Source organism: Maniola hyperantus, chromosome 18 (assembly GCF_902806685.2).
Source record: "Maniola hyperantus chromosome 18, iAphHyp1.2, whole genome shotgun sequence".
NCBI classification, from domain to species: Eukaryota; Metazoa; Arthropoda; class Insecta; order Lepidoptera; family Nymphalidae; genus Maniola; species Maniola hyperantus.
Window position 1 is genome coordinate 12,270,798 of NC_048553.1, and position 23,201 is coordinate 12,293,998.

General features: G+C 39.1%; 1 protein-coding gene across 4 annotated transcripts in view; it reads left to right on the forward strand.

Moving 5' to 3' along the window:
• Nrx-1 (Neurexin 1) overlaps positions 1 to 23,201 on the forward strand; it is a 181,380-nt gene that overhangs the window by 118,834 nt on the left and 39,345 nt on the right. For all 4 annotated transcript variants that reach the window (XM_034977960.2, XM_034977961.2, XM_034977962.2 and 1 more), the window contains exons 6-10: positions 7,425 to 7,574; positions 8,243 to 8,403; positions 11,122 to 11,148; positions 15,957 to 16,115; positions 17,836 to 17,988. In XM_034977960.2, the coding sequence (XP_034833851.2) occupies positions 7,425 to 7,574; positions 8,243 to 8,403; positions 11,122 to 11,148; positions 15,957 to 16,115; positions 17,836 to 17,988 (650 nt within the window). The remainder of the gene's footprint in view (positions 1 to 7,424; positions 7,575 to 8,242; positions 8,404 to 11,121; positions 11,149 to 15,956; positions 16,116 to 17,835; positions 17,989 to 23,201) is intronic.

Consider the following 23,201-nt stretch of genomic DNA (forward strand, 5'->3'; position numbering starts at 1 on the left):
CACCTTTTCCTTTTATAATATTATATTGAGATGATTTAAGAATATAATTTGTATTCATTTGAAAAAAAAAAAAAAATTTTATTCCCGTTCTGTGCCCTTTCAGTGGTAGATTCTTGTGACGATTATGTATCACTTGTAAAAGTTCAAGATTTTAAATGCTAGCGTTTACTGTATATTTTATTCTTGAGTTTTCACAATGATAGAAATGAATCTAGAGACTCAGAGAGTAAGAAATCTGATGCAAGTCATACATACATACATCGTATCCTTTACACTAAGGTTGCCTGAAAGAGATCGCTATATTAGCGATAAGGCTGCCTATTGAACTTGCAAACATATTTGTCATATTTGTATTGTTTTGGTTTTGGTTTACAATAAAGAGTATTTTACTTTTTTATTTTATTTTGCGCGGTGCGTAGTCTTAACATAAACGTAGTGATTATATTTTATTATTATTTGGTCTTAACCGCGACGCGTGCGCGAACTAACTTGACCCTTTGAAAGAGGACCCCGGATGGGTTCAAAACTAGTCGGGCTAACGTCGACTAAACACGTGAGTATAGCTGGGTGAGACATATATTATGAAAATCACTGCTGATGGCTAAAACGCTAAATATTACTTTATTTATAAAATTTTACTTTTATTTTTACTTTTTTAGGGTTCCGTACCTCAAAAGGAAAAGCGGAACCCTTATAGGATCACTTTGTTGTATGTCTGTCTGTCTGTCTGTCAAGAAACCTACAGGGTACTTCCCGTTGACCTAGAATCATGAAATTTGGCAGGTATCTTATAGCTGACATTTGGGGAAAAATCTGAAAACCATGAATTTAGGGTTAGATCACACAAAAAAAAAATTTCAACTTTCGAAGTGAGATAACTATATAAAGTGGGGTATCATATGAAAGGTCTTCACCTGTACATTCTAAAACAGATTTTTATTTATTTTTATGCAGCATAGGTTTTGAATTATCGTGCAAAATGTCGAAAAAATACGACTGTAGTACGGAACCCTCATTGAGCGAGCCTGACTCGCACTTGGCCGGTTTCGTTCTTATAAAAAGGCTTCCCTGTCTTGTCCATCCAATTAGTTGCTTTATAGAAACTGAGTGCTGTGACAACCGCGGCTCTAACTTGCTAGAACTTGCTCCTTACACAAATATAACTTGCATGAAACTCAACTTGCAAGTTCTGCGACCACTTTAATATAAAGGGGTTGTGAGAGCTCTGCAACACTGGTCCTGGTCGATTGAAGTGAATATTAAAAGTGTCAAAAGGCAGTAGGAAAGCTGGAAAGTATTTTGCAAAGGATGCTGACTGTTTACACTCTAGGGCTTTTTGGCTACAGCGGCCACTGTTTCCACGACAAGTTTAATGGCCTGCCCACTGCCACTTCAGCTTGCTGATGGTTTGGGTGGTTCTTCTGCGGATTTCCTTCTTCCAACTCTTTGTTAGCAAAACACTTGACATAGCCCTCTTCGTAGCTCGCTGAGCTACTTTGAATTTGTAGTTCAAGCCTTTTATCTTATCTTTACTATCTTTACTATTATATCCTCTACTCTAAGGTTGCCTGGAAGAGATCGCTATATTAGCGATAAGGCCGCCTATTGTACCTACTTGCAAACATCTTTCTCATATTTCTGTTGTTTTGGTTTTGGTGTAAAATAAAGAATATTTTAATTTTACTTTACTTTTACGTATAAAAAGGCTTCTCTAATTATCTTGTCCATCCAATTAGTTGCTTTAGAAACTGAGTGCTGTGACAACCGCGGCTCTAACTTGCTAGAACTTGCTCCTTACACAAATATAACTTGCATGAAACTCAACTTGCAAGTTCTGCGACCACTTTAATATAAAGGGGTTGTGAGAGCTCTGGAACTCTGGTCCTGGTCGAATGAAGTGAATATTAAAATTGTTTAAAGGCAGTATGAAAGCTGGAAAATTTATTGCAAAAGATGCTGACTGCTGACAAATTATTATTGGATTCTACTGTGTAACTATAGATCTTTAATGCCCGGTTTCTGAACTCGTCAGTTATGTTCTCATAAGCTGTTAGTTCAATTAAGTTTTATATAAGATAAACGTCGTTTAACTGTCCACGCGTTTCTGAATACAACAAAAACTATGAAACCGATAACCAGTTCATTTTTCTGTCACTAGATGGGTCTGTTACAGGAAACGAGTTTGAAATGCATATTATTATTATTTTATTTCGCCACCAACACTAGTTTTATTTATAAAAGTATTTTTTTCTATGCTAAATAAGTGGCTAAACACTGGTTTTGCAAAGGAATGAACAACTTACTATTAAAATACTTTTTAATTTAAACATACGCAAACCATGAACTACCTACTGACAGATGAAACGTCAGATAACTTTATGGAATAGATTTCACACATCGTTGAGAATATTATGGAGAACTCTCAGGCATGCCAGTTTCTTGTTTTCGCCCAGGATCGAACTCCGAAAAAGGTCGACGGCTTAACCTTTTATTTAGGTATTCCGCTTTGTAAAGCTATAAGAACACCCATACTATTACAGTATGTAATACAACTGCTGGTATGAGCTGGTTTTGTCTAGTGCTAATAAGTATAAACTGGTTTTGACTGGTCATTAAAATTAGATTTTCATGTAGATATGTACCTATACATTAAATAGTTTCTTAATTAACGTCAACAGCAAGCGTATTTTTTTCATATTACACCATCATTTAAAAAATCTCGTAAACTCTGTCCTAAGAAACTACGCCAAGCAAGTTATTTTAACTAGTTCCCAGAAGATTTTTACTTTTCCGAAGGCTACAGACTTCCAGTTAAAGTTATTTTAATTGCGTCAGTTTTAATCAGTAGGTACTTTCAGAAGTGTATCCTAAATGAGTTACTAAATTAAAAGCACTAACTTGGAACTTTTAGATTCCAAAGATTTTCCTGCAAATTATCTTTAATCATTATCGTCATGTTGTGTTGTCGAGGCTATCCAGCTCCTCGACAACACAGACCTAATACGTAGACTTAAAAGGACTAAAGCCTTTTGAGCTAGTGTAGTTATAGTGAAAGTTTAGTGGTAGTGCAATTCTAAGAACACACGAACAAAGTGAAAGCATAGTGCTAGTGCAATTTCACTACTATTATTGTTATTAGTTTAAGTAGGTAATTGGCACCGATTCTGAGCACAACCTAATTTTAGAGTATTCGCATGCTCTTCTTACTAATGTAATATGAAAAGGACAGACACAGTTTGACAGTTCTAAATTTAATTTGTAGATGGTAAAACCCGTGATTTTAGCGCGCAGTCGCGAACCTACTGTTTGAATTTCTATTGTGCACTAAAATTTAGAGTCTTTAAATGTGAAAGTCATGTTCTGTTCCTTTTTTAGCATTAGTAAAAAGAAAAGGATGCAGATACTCTAAATTTAGTTTAGAGAGACACTAGAGAATCGGGGCCAATGTATGACGTAGTTTTAAAACAATAAAGACCTAATATCCAATTAGTCGCAGCCAGAAACTTGGGCTTGTAGTAAATGTGGTTGAAGTTGGTCATAAAATATGCAACAGTTGTAACTTATAAAGACCTCTCTACATTCTAAATAATATCTGTCCCGGCTTTACTCACTGTGTAGTCGACGTTAGCCCGACTAGTTTCGAACCCATACGGGGTCCTTTTTCAAGGGAGTCGGTTCGCGCACGTGCCGCGGTTTTGACTGCGGGACGCGCGTGCCGCTTCAAGAAGACAAGGGCAGTCGTGGGACAATCCGTTACTAACTTCGTACACGTCCATTACTAATAACTGCATTTGTAAACACTTTTTTTTGGAGAGTGACTAGTTTTATTCATGGCTTGTATTACTTTATCAATTATTGTCATAATCTGTTTTGTGTGTCCAATAAATAAAAATAAAAATAAAATAAACTTCGGAACGGATGACAATGCGGTTTTCATCAATAGATAGAGTAATTCAAGAGGAAAGTTTATACTTACGTATGTATATCTACTTAGTTTAATATTGTTTTGTGTTAGTTTGTTGAAATCTAAATATATAAAAGAAAAAGGTGACTGACTGACTGACTGATCTATCAACGCACAGCTCAAACTACTGGACGGATCGGGCTGAAATTTGGCATGCAGATAGCTGTTATGACGTAGGCATCCGCTAAGAAAGGATTTTTGATAATTCAACCCCTGAGGGGGAGAAATAGGGGTTTGAAATTTGTGTAGTTCACGCGGACGAAGTCGCGAGCACAAGCTAGTATTACAATAATTGTTCAAGATGTCGGAAGAAATCATAAAGAAATCGAGCCAACTGCAAGCTTTGATTGCGAGATAGGCCGAAATAGCGATTACTAACCTCGTTTAGTTTAGAAGCCTCGTTTAGTTTAAATCACTTTAGAAGCCATCATCATTACCAAAATAATGATGAAGCGCTATCCATACTAATATTATAAATGCGAAAGTGTGTCTGTCTGTCTGTCTTTCTGTCCGTCTGTATGTATGTATGTATGTATATACTTTATTGCACCACAGAAACACAAATGACAGGTTACAAAAAGAGATCTTAATAAGTAGGTACAAAAAGTCTGTCTGTCTGTCTGTCTGCTAGCTTTTCACGGCCCATCCGTTCAACCGATTTTGATGAAATTTGGCACAAACATAGCTTGCATCCCGGGGCTACATAGGCTACTTTTTATCCCGGAAAATCAAAGAGTTCCCACGCGATTTTAAAAAACCTAAATACAAGCGGATGAAGTCGTGGGCATCAGCTAGGTTTTTTATAAGTATTTTTAGATTTTTTTTTTGGAAAAAGTATGAATGATAGATTGTAAAAATTGTTTCGCTATTGTCTGCAATTTCGAGAGGGTGGGTTTTTAATCCCCAAAACCTCTATCTTGCCTACGGCTATGAACAATCCTAGATAATTAATATAAAATCTAAATGTACATTTTACATCGTAGACCACCAGATTGAAATCATCTTCTGAATGTACACAGTTTGTAAAGACAATAAACTTGAGCGTCTAGATAGGGCAGCTTATGAAAATGAATGCAAGCAGTGCAACAATAGAAGCGTATTCAATTAGTAGCGATGGAGAAACTAGAGATGTGCCATTTCACAGGTAGCATGTGAAAAATCACATGAAAAACCTTATAGCTACTTTTAACCTTAATTAAATTAAAAAATCACGGAGCAAAATATCAAAAATGATAATTCAATATAATGATATTCATTATGTTGAATCCCGCTTTTATTCTTTTTATTTTCAGGGTTCTGTACCCGAAGGGTGCTAACGGAATCCTATTACTAAGGGTGAGATCTATAGAGCGCACTCTGACTTAGAAGACAGAGTTAAAACGAGACAGAGCTATATCTCTCACATAAATCTGTCTCGTTGTATCTTAATCTTTTGAGTGCGCTCTATAGATCTCACTATACTCCGCTGTCCGTCCGTACTTCCGTCTGTCTGTTAGCGGACTGGATCTCGTGACCCATTCACAGAAAGTGTATTTTGACGACCCCCCTGGCCCAGTGGTTGGTTCATTGTATATGTCATCACTGACAACACGCAATGTTCGGATACTTGGTTTTCGAGAACAAGAAAATAATAATTTTAAATACACATCAAAAATTGCGAACCGGCAGGAATCGAACCCGCGTCTCCTGGGATCGCGCCCGACGCTCTAACCACTAAGCTACAGCCCGCTTACTGCCAGTGACGAAATTTGTGATGTGTATGCTCACTCAGTACTGAAGCGACTGTTTCTGCCATCTAGTAGCGACATCTTTTTGCAGTTATCGAAACTACTTTCAAAGGCCCATATTACAATGCAGCTCTTTGAATGAGAAATGACATACTTGCTTTTTACTATATTTTATAATTTTTATAGTGTTACCTACACTTGAAGGAAATTTCTAAATAATTTTAAATACACATCAAAAATTCGATAACTGCAAAAAGATGTCGCTACTAGATGGCAGAAACAGTCGCTTCAGTACTGAGTGAGCATACACATCACAAATTTCGTCACTGGCAGTAAGCGGGCTGTAGCTTAGTGGTTAGAGCGTCGCTCGGGCGCGATCCCAGGAGACGCGGGTTCGATTCCTGCCGGTTCGCAATTTTTGATGTGTATTTAAAATTATTTAGAAATTTCCTTCAAGTGTAGGTGAAACACTATAAAAATTATAAAATATAAGAAAATAATAATTTCATCAAATGAAAATAATTTGGAAGTAGCAATAATGGCCATCTCTAGGAGAAGCTGAGTCTGAGCGCCACCGCGACTTTAAACTCGGTTGATGCAAATTGCAACTTGTATGGAATTTCATAATTGTTTTTCTCTCAACTTTTGTGACATTCCACATTATTAGCTTTTCCTTTTATATAATACTAGCTTATGTTCGCGACTTCGTCCGCGTGAACTTCACAAATTTCAAACCCCTATTTCACCCTCTTAGGGGTTGAATTTTATAAAATCCCTTCTTAGCGGATGCCTACGTCATAATAGCTATCTGCATGCCAAACTTCAGCCCAATCCGTCCAATAGTTTTAGCTGTGCGTTGATAGATCAGTCAGTCAGTCAGTCAGTCACAGATGATGCCCGCGACTTCGTCCGCGTGGATTTAGGTTTTAAAAAAATCTGTGGGAACTCTTCAATGTTTCGGGATAAAAAGTAGCCTATGTCCTTCCCCGGGGTGCAAGCTATCTTTACCAAATTTCGTCAAAATCGATTGAACCGTTGAGCCGTGAAAAGCTAGCAGACAGACAGACACACTTTCGCATTTATAATATTAAGTATGGATAGAAGATTATACAATGTACCTAACAATATACGAATAGATTTTTAATCACTCTACGTGAACAAAGGGTGTAGGAGTTGAAAGTAAGTCGTTAGCAAATTATACAAAACTTGCGGCAAACTCGGCGCCATTAATCAATTCTGCTTCTTTCAGGTGTCGGGCAACTTGGTAGGCGATTAAAACTGCATAAAGCTAACTTTAAGGCACCTCCTTCAATTACTTGGGAGGGAATTATAAATGAATCACGATATAACTTTTTTATTGACTATTTTTTTGCGCAGCGGATCAGACTGGCTGTCCAGCGCGGAAATGGAGCCAGTATTCTTGGCACCATTTCACGCGGTGATGATTTGTATAGTAATTAGATAAGGCTAGCTTAAGGTTTTATTGTAAGGTAGACTTCACACACCTTTGAGAACATTATGGAGAACTCTCAGGTATGCAGGTTTCCTCACGATGTTTTCCTTCAGCGTTAAAGCAAGTGATATTTAATTACTTAAAACGCACATAACTCCGAAAAGTTGCAGGTGCGTCGAACCCCCAACCTCCCATTAGAAGGCGGACGTCCAAACCACTAGGCTATCACAGCTTATTAACACTGCTTAGTCCGTTTTGAATAATACTGTTTTTGTTTCAGATAAAGCACCTTCGGAAGCCACCTTCCGTGGTGCGGAGTTCCTCTCGTACGACCTGACCCAGACTGGCGGCGAGCCCATCGTCAGCACGCAGGACGCCATTTCCCTTTACTTCAAGACGCGACAACCCAATGGCCTGCTGTTTTATACTGGTTTGTAGACCAATCCCTTATGCGGTATATCTATAGTGGGACCACGGCCCCATGGTGGTATACTGTAGACCAACCAGGTCAAACTCACGTGGGACCATGAACCCGGCACGATTTTTAGTTAATTTTTTTGATGCTAAAAACATAGACGCACCTATTTGCTTAACATCATCAAAGCTTAAGTATTCATTATCCACATAATTTTATCAAATAAATTTTTCGTCTCTTCAATGATTAAATGTCTATAATAAACATAACATCAGCACCCAATACGTTATTTCTCTTTACTTCAAGACAAGGCAACCCTTTGTAGACCAATCTCTTCTATTCTTTCAGTCTCCTCAGGCACTCCTCCTACTACTGACAAAGAAATTATTTTGCTAGCTTTACTAGCTTTAATGAGTTCTACAATCGTTGCCATGATTTAAAATGCCTGACTCTTGCATTTTTGGTAAAGAGTTAGCTTACGTCCCGGGGAAGGACATAGGCTACTTTTGATTGAGGAAAATTAAAGAGTTCCCACGGGATTTTTAAAACCTAAATCCACGCGAAAAAATGAGTAAATTCATAGCTTTAAAGTTTTTTTAGCAAAATCAAATCAAATCAAAAACATTCTGCTTAACAGACATCAAAGCGCAAAGACAATTTAAAAATAGATCGGACATGTCCAGGTCATGAAGCAGACTACCTGAACTTAGCAGTCCGGGACGGTGGCCTGTCCCTCACCATGGGCCTGGGCAACGGCAAGCAGGAGATGCATATCAAACCTTCGAAGACCCGCTTCGACGACCACCAGTGGCACAAACTTACTGTTAGGAGAAGGATTCAGGAGGTAAGATTTAATACTAGACGTATTATTATATGTAAGATATGTAGTCCAAGTCATGAGGGTCTACCTAAATTAGGTATTGGCGCGCGTTGGCCTGACTAGTGGTCACGCCAACGTCCCGTCATTTAAGGAATCACCAAAAGTCTTCTTCCTTACCTTATCCCATGCAACGTGGGGTCGGCACAACATGTCTTTTTCTTCCACTTACATCCATCAACGTATTATTCTTTAAAAAAAAACTATCCACCCCTTTTACGAGCATTTCATCTTTCACGTAATCTATCCATCTTTTCTTTGGTCGTCCTCTCCTCTTTTTTCCTTCTTTATTTAACACTAGCTGCCCCGGCGAACTTCGTACCGCCTAACAGTCGATTCTTTTTCAGGCAATTTTTTAAATTTTTCGCTCCGTAGAACCATCCTCGTACTTCAAGGAATATTATAAAAAAGAATTAGCGAAATCGGTTCAGCTGTTCTCGAGATTTGCGATCAGCAACACATTCAGCAATTCATTTTTATATAATATTTAGAGATTCAGTATGATGCAATATCGATGAAGGTAAGAAATATTATAACCTTTAAAACAAATCTAACTTAAATCGGTCCAGTGTTCAGACACCCAGATTTAGCAGGTGTATATTTTAAAACTCACGTTCGACAGAAAATAAAGATTCATCGGGTCGGTGTTTATTTACGGGTGAGTTACTCCGGGTGGATAGATTGTTGGAAACTGAATTATTTAGTGCTGGACCCAGAACCTACAGTATTTATGTACCTTTTTATAGGTATTTGTATAAAACGTGCGACAGTATTACAAGGGATTGAAATGGCAATAAAATAACTGAATGTCTTTTGGTCTTTTGCTTTGTAGACAGTTAACCTATTTTCGGGAGGAACTCGGCATAACTTCAGAGTGTGGAGTTACTTATTAGAGTGAGGGAACTGTTGACTTGATCCTGAATCAATGAACGTAAGGGGGGCACTGTTCGTAGCAGTCGAGTCGTCCACGCGGGTCCTGGGGTACCTGTTCGGGGCGTTGGCCCCCTTCAGTGGGTGCAACGCCGTCTGCAACACTACCGTCTACAGTCGGCTCGCGGGGTGTGACCACTGGTCAGTTTGGTGCAGAGGCGGATTAAATGTCCAGAGCGTCCTAAGCAAGCATCTCATAGGCGCCTCTCTAGCAGCCATATTAAAAAAAATACTAACTTCGAAAGAACGATAAATCGTGTAGACTGTAGAGTCCGAAACATGTTAAGATGGCAATCGTAGTAGGAGGCGGGGGAACGCCCCGCCCACACGCACGTCAACTACGCTCACCCGCAACGGGTTAGCGCGGGGGCTGTGCGGGTGTTTGCGTTGTGGCGGTTGCCACAATAGTAACTAGATGGCGCTGTTCAATCGATGACATAAGTCCCGAACAAATGTACCGCCGACAGTACTCGCACTAACAGAGTGTTCTGCAATCTGGACTATATATAGAAGTTTCAAGATACAACCGTCGGCCCAGCTGGCGCTACCGAGCACAACCAACCGCTCGGTGGGAGATCTCCCCTTTGGTACGGTCGAGCCTGCACACCGCTCGCATACAGCGTTTCCTCCTCGAGTGCCATCTCGACCTGTCACGTACTATAATTGCAAAGCTGTTAGTTGGTGATTATACCAAGTGGACGAGTGACGACTTCACACTTTGCTATATCAAAGAAGAGGCGGTCACTCGAAGATTTTGCATAGAAACCCAACTCTACATGACTGCACGCTCCCTTTCGTAATCTCGCGCCCCTAGGCACATGCCTAGTTGTCCTTAGGTATAATCCGCCACTGGTTTGGTTTGAGTGTGGGTGGGTAAGGGCAAGGTGTTCATACTAGTCGCGGACTCTTGCTATTTATTTATGGCAATAGATGCAAACATAGATTTCTTGGTATTACATCAGTTTGCAGAACAGAAAACACGACCTGTACCCGTAGTACAAGATTTTACGTCTCACCAAACGAAACCAAATTCGAGAGTCGAAATACTTCCGCGTTACAGTAAAATGGACCTAAACAGCCTTGAATTGAAGTCAAATATTCAATGCCACTGATTTTAATTTCGCAATGTTTCCGCTTGGAGCGCTGGCTGTAGAAGTGTAGACAAACTTGAGCTTTAAAACAAGGATTCAGTTCACTGTAACGCGGAAGTATTTCGACTCTCGAATTTGGTTTGGTTTGGTGAGACGTAAAATCTTGTACTACGGGTACTGATGGGTTTCCGGAAAGTCATTTGTGCAGCTTGAATATTTGATATTACTGTAGCAAACTACTGGGAAATATACATTAAAATATGGTTTACTAGCTGATGCCCGCGACTTCGTCCGCGTGGGTTTAGGTTTTTAAAAATACCGTGGGAACTCTTTGATTTTCCGGGATAAAAAGTACCTAGTATGTATATTGTATGTACCTACCAAATTTCGTCAAAATCGGTTGAACAGATGGGCCGTGAAAGGCTAGCAGACAGACAGACAGACAGACTTTCGCATTTATAATTATTTACTGAACAACTGTTGGTTTGTGTTAAATTAAAGCAAACTTAAACATGGCTGCAATCCTCAGGTAAGTTCTGATTATTATCATTGCACTTAAAACTTGTGTAACAAATTTTGCAGGTGGGGGTTGGGGGGGGGGGGGGGGGGGGGGGGGGTTAGTCCGTAACTAAAACAAAGTTTAATTTCTGTTCTTTGTTTACAGATTACGCCGTTCACCAGCTTCTGCAGGGTAAGTGTTGGAAAATATATATTTGGATTTTAAAGCTTGGATCTACCAAGTAATATATTTTGGGTTTAAGTTTTCTTTAGTTTTAGTTTTTTTATTAAAGAAAATATTTGAGCATTTTCTTTTGGAAATATTTTTTTGTATATTTTTTATGCTGTGTATGTGAAGCATGTACACATACCTACAGTGGCCGGCAGGAAATATTGTACATCGATCTTTAGAAAGAGGTTTCGGCTTCGTAGGGTGTTGTCTCTGTCACTCATATTTATATGACGTTTTGTCGTTTTCAACAACACGCTCGCCCGCACGTCACTCGCGTTATCCCGCACCGGGTTAGCGCGGGGACTGTGCGAGTGTACGGGGTGTCCCCACTCTGATTGCCATCTCCACCTGTCGCGTACTTATAGGTATCTCATATCGCTGGTGTATAACTTCGCTGAGCAAACGTCAATCTAAAGTTACTTGTGAAACTTGCGACACTATTAAACGTATCTCGCTTAAGACGATATTATCTATGTAGAGTCAGTAAAAAAAAATAAGCAACTATGTATTAATTAAAAAAATATCTAATTATTATTGACAAAACAACTGTCTACCCAATTCAAATATCTATCATCTATCATCATTCTAAATAATATCTGTCCACGGCTGTCCTCACGTGTTTAGTCGACGTCGAAACTAGTCGGGCTAACGTCGACTACACACGTGAGTAAGCCGGGACAGATATTATTTAAAATGGAAATCACTCACGGTAGTTTAAACGCTAAAATCTATCATCATCGTCATTTCAAAATGCGGACGCCCTCTGCCACCCCGATTGCGCAACTTGTCGCGTACTTATGTATCTCATATCGCTCGTGTTCGTCAACAAAAATTAGTAAGTACCTACCTATTAAGCAAAAACCGGCCAAGTGCGAGTCAGGCTCGCGCAATGAGGGTTCCGTACTACAGTCGTATTTTTTCGACATTTTGCACGATAATTCAAAAACTATGATGCATAAAAATAAAAAAAAAATCTGTTTTAGAATGTACAGGTGAAGACCTTTCATATGATACCCCACTTGATATAGTTATCTCACTTCGAAAGTTGAAAATACTAATTATTAGTTCATAACCATAATTTTTTTTGTGTGATCTAACCCTAAATTCATGGTTTTCAGATTTTTCCCCAAATGTCAGCTATAAGATACCTGCCAAATTTCATGATTCTAGGTCAACGGGAAGTACCCTGTAGGTTTCTTGACAGACAGACAGACAGACAGACAACAAAGTGATCCTATAAGGGTTCCGTTTTTCCTTTTGAGGTACGGAACCCTAAAAAACTGGACAAGTGTGAGTTGAACTCGTGTGAAGAGGATTCTGTACGATGTAGGTACCTATGTATTATGTATAATATAATTTTGAGAGATTTACCTTGTTGTTATAAGACTATAGACTCGTTATAGGTTTCCCTGTAATAATTTATAAGTAAAAAAACAGTTTTTTGTTTTGTTTTTTTAAAAAAGCTCAGTAGTTTCAGAAATAATTCAAGGAGGAAGATGGGATGGTCAATTTTCATATAATATTTTCTTTAACAAATTTAAAACTATTCGTTTAAAAATATATTTGATGTCCTTCCCCGGGATGTAAGCTAACTCTGTACCAAATTTCATCAAAATCGGTTGAACTGTTGGGCCGTGAAAAGCTAGCAGACAGACAGACACACTTTCGCATTTATAATATGGATGTTTCTATTTTTTTACTGCTGACTCTACATATTTTGTCATGTGATTCAAGCCACAATCGTGCGGCAGTTCTGTAATATCGCCCGCAGTAAACACGTCATCATGCGTGCTTTGTGCCAACAGACAACTTAATTACTGTAATCGTCATCATCATCATCAACCGATAGACGTCCACTTGTGTGTTGTGTTTCGGATTGATTATGCTGCGTAGGCCCTACTGGCCACTACAGCGTCACGGGGGGGGGGGGGGGGGGGGGGGCTTAGGACCAGTGGCGTGCAGCTCATAGAGGCATAAACGCACTGCTTACCCTCATTGTAATAAATCAATGCTTATTTTTCATTATAACCGGCCGTAAAATAAGTTCATACCTAAATGCATACCCTTGCTTGAACTCCTGTGCACGCCACTGCTTAGGATGACGTTGGGATGGGAGGAGTAGTTGGACTACTGGTTAGTCCGTACGCCCCCGAGGCCGTGGCGTGAGCCCACGTCCGGGTGACGTGAGAAATCTGGGACCTCGTCTTCGCCGGCGAAGACGCTGTGACGTCCATTGCTGGACATAGGTCTCTTGTAGGGACTTCCATACACCACGGTCTTGCGCCGCCTGAATCCAGCAATCCGCAATCCATGCGACTTGTTTGATGTCGTCTGTCCACCTAGTGTGGGGTCGTCTAACGCTGCGCATTCCGGTGCCGGAAAAACCAACTGACGTTGGGGTCTTAAAGCACCCCAAAGTGCTAAGAATGGCGACCTCGCATTACTGTAATGTTATATTAATACTATCATTTTGTTCGTATATATTAATACTATCTATATTAATACTATATTAATACTATCATTTTGTTCGCGCTCCCGATCGGCCCGTGATATCACTGGGGGCCATGCCTGAAAATCAGCGCTGCAGTCGACCGACTGTAGCAATAAGCCGAGGCAGCGCCCCGTTCGGCCAAGATAGACTCTAAGCTAGTTTTAAGAAGTGGGTGCCTGGGTCTTGGGGAACCAGGGAGCATGGACACTGGTCGGCTCCTTGGTTCCCCAGGGACTACGGCACCCTACCTGGTTCTACCTATTTGTAAATTTGGCTGAATAAAAGGTTTTTATTATTATTATTATTATTTAAATACCTATAATGTAGTTACTAGCTGATCCCAGCGACTTCTTCCGCATGGATTAAGGGTTTTAAAAATCCCTTGGGAACTTTTTCATTTTCCGGGATAAAAAGTAGCCTATGTCACTCTCCAGGTCTTTATGCCCGTGCAAAACATTACGTCGATCCATTGCTAAATCGTTAAAGGACAACCCAACCAACAAACACACTTTCGCATTTATTAGGGACTAGCTGATGCCCGCGACTTCGTTCTCGTGGATTTTGGGGTTTTAAAACTCCCCTGGGAACTCTTGGATTTTCCGGGATAAAAAGTAGCCTATAGTATATAGTAGGTCTTTATATCCGTCGCTACGTTGCGATGTGATTACAGGACAAATCAACAAACAAACACACTTTCACATTTATAATATGGGCAGTAAAGTGATATGGATAGGTAGTGATGAAACTTAGAGCCTTTTGAACTTTAGGGCCTCAATAGTTCAACCGGTATAGGAGTGGACTGAAAACCGAAAGGTCGACGGTTCAAACCCCGCCCGTTGCACTATTGTCGTACCTACTCCTAGCACAAGCCTGACGCTTAATTGGAGAGGAAAGGGGAATATTAGTCATTTAAAAAATGGCTAATATTCTTTAAAAAAAAAAAAAAAAACTGTGTATTTCATTTTGATACATCCATATTTTGGTTAATATATGAGAACCTCCTCCTTTTTTTGAAGTCGGTTAAAAATAATAGATATTGCTTTGAAAGGTTTTGCAAATATATTCAAATGAAACGTTTTCGAATACTGATGGTTTTGTTCAAGAATAACCTTTTCAAAATACCAAGTTATTTTTGTTGAACATGTTTCATGGATTTCATTGAGATAATATCGTTAGTCCTAAAGCTGGGTACACACTATGTATTTAACGCGCTTAACGCGTGACTGGTGGTGTATGTGGATTTTATGACTGGCTTAGCGGGTAGTTCGCTAACTCAAGACCTATCTGACCAATCAAATCAAATCGAATCATTTATTCAAAGTTGGTACTATCGTACACTTTTTGATAGTCAGTTGTTGGAATTGGAGTGGTAACTAGCCTACGCTCGTGACTTCGTCCGCGTGGACTACATACATTTCAAACCCCTATTTCACCCCCTTAGGGGTTAAATTTTCAAAAATCCTTTCTTAACGAATGCCTACGTCATTATAGCTATCTGAATGTCAAATGTCTGCCCGATCCGTCCAGTAGTTTGAGCTGTGCTTTGATAGATCAGTCAGTCAGTCAGTTTCATAACGTTTCCGCTTGGAGCGCTGACTGTAGATGTATGGACAAACTTAAGCTTTAAAACAAGGCATATAGCACACTGGTATTTCGATTGTTCGTAGCATGTTCGTAGCATGTTCGTAGACAATAATCTCTATTCGAAGTTCGAACAGACAAAAGTTCAGAGAACTTACAAGTTCGAGAACTTGGGTACTCTGCCTTACATCGCAATAAGTTGCGTGTTCGGGGCAATTCGTTTGGGGACAAACTATTTATACCCTATGCATGAGCTATCTATCCGTCTCTGTTGTAGCGAAATTACACTTTCAAACGAATTACCGTTTCTGTCCAATGTGTATCCAATGTGTATCCAATATGTTTACAAGTAATATCTTGAAAACTAATTTCATTATACACCACACCGCCCCGCGGAATATGAAAACAGTTTCCGTGATAAAAGTTACCCTAAACGGTTCCAGATATATACAGGACTAGCTGATGCCCGCGACTTCGTCCGCGTGGAATTAGGGTTTTAATAATCCCGTGGGAACTCTTTGAATTTCCGGGATAAAAAGTAGCCTATGTCACTCTCCAGGTCTTTATCTATACCCATGCAAAAAAATTACGTCAATCCGTTGCAACGGGATTGAAGGACAAACCAACAAACCAACAAACAAACACACTTTCGCATTTATAATTAGGGTACTGATATGTATTTATTCCTTGTTGCCAGGTATCAGCGGTAGTAGACGACGTGTACTCGGAACACTCGCACGTCGCTGGCTCGTTCACCATGCTGGCGAGTTCCAGGGCTCACGTGGGGGGCTCCTTGAACGCCAGAGCTTTGCCAGGTGCCAGGGTTCACACTAACTTCATTGGGTGCCTGAAAAAGGTGAGTTGTTTGATCAAAGATATATTTTAAAGTTGATTGATTATTTATTTATTTTACTAGCTGATGCCCGCGACTTCGTCCGCGTGGAAATTTGGTTTTTAAAAACTCTTTGATTTTCCGCGATTTATCCCGGATTTTTTCTGCCGGCGACGACTCACTTTACTAAGTATTTTAGAGAAAAAACTACTAGCTTTATGTTTACAAAGTATAGTTATTTCAACTAATGAATAAATAAACTATGTCTAATGTTACATTCCTGTACAATTTTCATACCCCTAATCTTATTTATTAACGCCCAAAGTTGTCATAAATTTTGTCTTAAAATAGGAATCTTTTGAGGCTCGTAACTTTAAAACATATTTTTTTTTAATGTTTCATATATCAATAAACCTAGATAATGACGAGATCATCATCATGATTTATATAGTAATTAGATAAGGCTAGATTTAAGTTTTATTGTATTAAAAAAAAAAAAACAATTACATGAATATTAAAAAAAAAATGACGAGATTAATCGATATAATACTTAGTTTTGAGCATACAATATCAAATAATGTAGTAATTACCCTCCTACGTTTGTATGAAGAAAGCACCGAACTGAGCCCACTTAACAGCAGAAAGCGAAGTTATTACATTTATTTCTGATCTGCGAGTTTCGGCGGATCCGGTGTATTATTTTAATTAAAATTAATATACTTCTCGTTTCGTAATATATTCACTTATAATACCACAAGAGCTTCAAAATTATCGGGAAATACCCGATTTTCCTGAAAAACTTGACGACTTTATTTGTTTGCAGGGAACCTTGAGGGAAATGCCAGATAATTTTGAAGCTCGTGTGGTATTCGGGGGATTATTTTTCCGTCCGAAATGTCGGCCAAAATCTCCAATTTTCACAATTGAATTCAACCTGTCAGTTTGACGTGTGGTTAATTTGACTGGATCATGTTTTGTTTTTTATATATAGCAACTACCAGAGAAAATTTTCGAAAAATTATCAGTATAATACCATGTAGGTTGTACCACGTGACGTCGAATGGTGCAATTCTATTGGTCGACATTTGGGTCGGAAAAATAATCAACGTTATCATTATTTGATTTTAATAACGCTCCATGATAATTATTAAATTCTTTGTTTACTTGCTGTTTGAATTGACCAACAAAATAATGTGAATTGGAATGAACTCGAAGCATTTTTGCTCTCCGTTGTTTTTTCATTTATACATCACTAGCCGATTCCCTCGACTTCGTTCGCGTGGAATTAGGTTCTTTAAAAATCCCGTGGGAACTCTTTGATTTTCCGGGATAAAAAGTAGCCTCCAAGTCTGAATCTATACCCATGCATTAAATCACATCAATCCGTTGCACCGTTGCGACGTGATTGAATGACAAACCAACAAACCAACAAACAAACACACTTTCACATTTATAATAGGGGTACCGATCATCATTTATCATCAACCGATAGATGTCCACAGCTGGACATAGGTCTCTTGTAGGAATTTCCACCGCCTGAGTTTAACGACTCCCTGCGACTCATTTGATGTCGTCTGTCCACCTAGTGGGGGGATCTTCCAACTATGATGGATTCTACCTAATATGATATCATCAGCCAAGAAAAGATTTTGACGAATTCCAACAGGATTGAAAGAACTAAACCCACGCGAAGTTGCGGCTATCAGCTAGTACTCGTATGTTCTAATATCTTTCCTCATTCCAGGTGGAGTTCTCAGCAGATACCCTTCGGCTGAACCTCATAGACTTGGCTAGGACTGGTAGCAAGCTCATAACTGTCACAGGAAGACTGGAGTACGCCTGCACCGCGACCGATGCCGCCGACCCGGTCACGTTCGCTACTAAGGATGCGCATTTGGTAAGCGGTTCTGTTTAAAACGTTATCCCACTTCTGAAGCCATATTTAATTTTCGAGCAAGCATAGAGAAGTGTATTGTGGGCACAAACCACCACCTATAGGCGCCTAATGGCCGGACACCCCCGATCACAAGCTTAGACAGTTGCTGAGGATAAAAGGGGGCCCACGCCCGTTCGGTACCCTCATTTCGTACATTGTCTTGATTACCACGTGACTTTTGAGTCCACCAATCACAAAAAGCATTTTTCCCTGTCCCCCGCCAACATTTTACGATTTTATGCGTACTCTTGAGGTTGAATTCTCTGTGATTGTGGGTATAGTAATTACAACACATACAAACTTTTTATTTATTTTTTAAATAGAATATTAGCCATGTTAAATGACTAATATTCCCCTTTCCTCTCCAACTAAGCGTCAGGCTTGTGCTAGGAGTAGGTACGACAATAGTGCAACGGGCGGGGTTTGAACCGTCGACCTTTCGGTTTTCAGTCCACTCCAATACCAGTTGAGCTATTGAGGCTCTAAACTGGTATAACTCTAACTGATCACCAAATAAATCCTTCTATGAAAGGCGCCAAGATAAACCAAATTCACAGATATCAAACACCAAAGGGACCCCTTGAGTGGCAGTAAACGCTTAACTCAAATCCAATAAGGGTCCCGGGTCTAATCAGATGAAACGAACTCCGGACCACTCTGCCAAATTCGAGAGTTCGTCGCATCGAGCGTACTCCACTTTAGCGGACGCTCACTGTAATGGTCTGGATAATGTTTACCGCACACGACCGAAAATAGTCACTCCGATAAAAGAGCATAGTAATTTAGGACGTTTTACGTTTGCCACTAAGAACTTTTGTAGAAGTTTGAAAAGTAATGTTAAACTTTAAGTTCAAGCATTATTTAATTTTTGTAAAAATCAAGCGTTTTCAAAGCTTGGTAGTTTGATAGATGTGTGAGTTACAAAATACCTTGCCGATCGATGGCCTTGACTGAAATATAAATATCAATATATATGGTTGTAAGTACCTACTTAACAAACGGTCACGCAAGAAACGGTCCTATTAAAATCCTATCCGATTTTTGTCGGAGGTTCCTATTTTGTCCGTCTCGACACCGACAGTGAATGGTAATTTGCAGAATATTATTGTAACCTTTTTTTTGGCGTAACATCTTAGAACACTGGACTTTTGCCCCGGAAAATCAAATAGTTCAAATTTAAAGAGTTCAGATTTTCAAAAACCTAAATGCATGCAAATGAAATCATGGACATCATCTACTACAGTAATATATATGTTGTATCTGAAACAATATCAAAAACACATATCAATGTTAGAAATGTCATAATGTTGCAGTTTAAAATAAAGCGGTTGTCTGCGTTTTGCCTTATATTATAGGGGACGATTTTTCACGCAAACCATTGTTTTTAATTGGCACTTATCCCCTCACGATGGTCCGCCATTGCAAAGTAATGAGGTATGTGAAAAGTTATTGTTGTTTGAATACGTGAAGTTTGAATGGCCCTCGCTTTGAAATACGCCATTCAAAGCGGAATGGGTCTAGGATTGCTACTGTTCGAAACTTTCAGCCTTTATGTTGCGGAACCTTCGGAAATTAACTTGCCGGGTGTGGATACCTGAATTGGGATTGTACATTATACATTGTTAAATTAATGAGTCAACTTTAGTACTTCGTAGAAAGGACTTGATAGCATTTTCAAAGGTTTTCATCATCATCATCATCGTCACTGTTATATATCTGTGTACGAACTAAAATGTTATTTGTTATCTGTGGTTGTAAATTCTGTCTATAAAATTTTTGTCTGTGACATAGATAATAAATTTGTAACGTTTTAAAGTTAAAGGAATATTTAATAAGTGCTGTGGTATAATTTACAACAGTCACAATACATCGCTAACCTACTAACTAACTGAGCACGGGTCTCCGCTCAGAATGTTTATTATTTATGTTTACCAGTTGTTTTATTATTATTTACTAGATGATGCCCGCGACTGCGTCCGCGTGGATTTAGGTAATTAAATTCGTGATGCAAGCTATCTCGGTACCAAATGTCATCAAAATTAGTTGAACGGTAGGGCGATTGTCTAATATAAACATACCAGAAGTGAAGTTAAATATTAACCACCACACACAGCGGCTTATCGAGAGTTTTGCCTTTCATAATAACCTTACTGCAATATTAACTTGATTAGGGCACAATTGCTATTGAAACCACTCAATCAGAAATGCGACCTAAACACAAAAGGATTTAATAGTCGAATGCGTCTGTGGGTGAACACAGACTGCCTTAAGAATCATCAAATACTCGCTTTTATACCAATCGATTCAAGATGGTGATGCAACACATCACGTGACGTCTGTCAGAGATAATTAATTATTATAAGTGCGCTAACAATAAAACCTGCATCAATCATTATTACAATCTCAACTGTTCTGATTGGCTGAATTTGTGCGATTCTTGTTGCAACAATGTATTGTAGCCAATAGTGAGCGAGCGTCAACCAATCAGAGATGATTGCGATTGTGACATTGTAGCTGTCATTCTCCCGCAATCGCGCAGCGGATGAGCTGTGGAAAGCTGGCAGACAGACAGACACACTTTCGCATAGCACCTATCACTTCAACGTCCCTATAGTGAATTAGGTTGGAACGTATTTCTTCAAGAATTTTTTTTCATTCTTTGAGTCAAGTATTGATTCGCTAAGGCTTTTTATTGCGATTCAGCAAAGAACTTTTCTGTAAGTTCGACGGTATCTGTATCTGTATAGGAAGTACTTCACAAATTTTCTTCTTCCAGTTTATTGCATCATTGATATCAGTTTGTTTCTTGAGTTTTCCTCTATCATGGTTTTATTTTTAAGGTTCCGTACCTCAAAAGCAGAGATATACTTGTTAATATATTATCTCGCTAAAAAGGGAAAACGGAACCCTTATAGGATCACTTTGTTGTCTGTCTGTCTGTCTGTCAAGAAACGGCATATAAGTACTTAAATTATATTACACTAGCTTATGCTCGCGACTTTGTCCGCGTGGACTACAGAAATTTCAAACCCCTATTTCACCCCCTTAGGAGTTGAATTTTCAAAAATCCTTTCTTAGCGGATGCCTACGTCATAATAGCTATCTGCATGCAAAATTTCAGCCCGATCCGTCCAGTAGTTTAAGCTGTGCGTTGATAGATCAGTCAGTCAGTCAGTCATTCAGTCAGTCAGTCAGTCAGTCACCTTTTCCTTATATATATTTAGATCCCGCAGTGTGAAATAAGCTTATGACTTTACTAACAAAACAACAACACGCAATGCTTAATATTCTAAACCTAAAACCATTTGACGGCAAAATACTTAATGAAACCCCTTTAATAAACCTCCACTACTTCAATATAAGCCGTTTTAGGGATCCGTAGCAAAACAAGGTGGGTGGTCTTTTGCACGAGTGTACAAGGCTTTTTTTAATTTATTTATTTATATAAACAACTAGCTGCCCTGGCGAACTTCGTTCCGCCTAACAGTCGATTCAAATTTAAAAAGCTCTAAAAGCTGTGAATCAAAAAAAAATTTGGTTTACCCTCTCGGTGATTCTTAAATCATTATAAGGATTCCTAATATACAGTTTTTGGAAAAAAAAACTACCGTTTAAGAAATTATAATGACCACGAAAGTTATTAGCTACTAGCTTATGCTTGCGACTTCGTCCGCGTGGACTACACAAATTTCAAACCCCTGTTTCACCCCCTGAAGGTGTTCACCCCCTGTTTCACGGGGATGAATTCTAAAAATCCTTTCTTAGCGAATGCTTGCGTCATAATAACTGTCTGCGTGCCAAACAGCCCGATCCGTTGATAGATTTTATTATTAAATCTTTTATATAATTAAGATGACTAGCATATCTACGGAACCCTATGTTATGGGGGCGTGGCGTGCTCTGACACCCACTTGACCTGTTTTGCTATTTTCTTGGAACTAAAATCCTCTGACGTATACCCTAGACCTTTTTACTCGTGGTTTATTTATGAATAATTACATCCATTCATATTTTCTTACCTATTTATTACCACGCACCCGTATTTTGACCTTTAATAGCGTCTTAATATCATAGTTTAGCAATCATACTGCCGTACTCAGAGTCGCTTAATCGTTACTTAAGTTTAGTTAAAACGAGACAGAGCTATATCTCGCACATAAATCTGTCTTGTCTGTCATAAATCTGTTTTAACTCATTCTTAGTAACGACTAGCGACTCTGAGTGCGGCAGTAAGAGTCTAGTAAAGAATATACAGGCTGTAACCAGAACGCTAGCAAAAACGAAAACAGGTGATAGTACTGATAATTACTGGTATGATACCACAAAAAAAAACGCGGAAAAAAACAAAAATCCTATAGTAAGTATTTTGTAAAAGTTCACGGTATATTTCAAATAAAACATCTGACTACGTCGTAGGCGGGGCATTGACCTGAGCTTAGCGCGCTATACATTGCGGGTTTGAAAGATATTAAATCACCAAAACTACAAAATGAGGCAAAAGGCTGACTAATCCAGAGGCTCCTCGTTTGATGTCGTCAAGTGGGGTCTTCCACCCCAACTGTACGCTTGCTAAACTGCGATAGCGTGAACTTCGCTAAGTGTTCCTAAATTATTGTAATTACACCAAATATAGGCAACGGGCTAATAGCAATAAACTGATTTACAGTTACGATAGCGTGAACTCTGGCTAATGGTGTAGGAAGGAGGGAATTTGGAGTAAAAAGCTAAAAGGAGTTAATCCCCTCGCGTATTGGTCTAAGAGCCATGCGAGGGCCAGACCTTCGTTATTTTATAAAATCTGAAGAAAGTCTAATCTAAATATATATAAAAGGAAAAGGTGACTGACTGACTGACTGACTGACTGACTGACTGACTGACTGATCTATCAAAGTACAGCTTAAACTACTGGACGGATCGGGCTGAAATTTGGTATGCAGATAGCTATTATGACGTAGGCATCCGCTAAGAAAGGATTTTTGAAAATTCAACCCCTAAGGGGGTGAAATAGGGGTTTGAAATTTTGTAGTCCACGCGGACGAAGTCGCGAGCATAAGCTAGTTTTTTTATATTTTCTTCGGAATAGTATGAGTACCTAATCACGTCATGCATTGCCAGACACTTAGGCTGAGATCTATAGAGCGCACTTTGCCTTTGCTCAGACTTAAGATTAATAA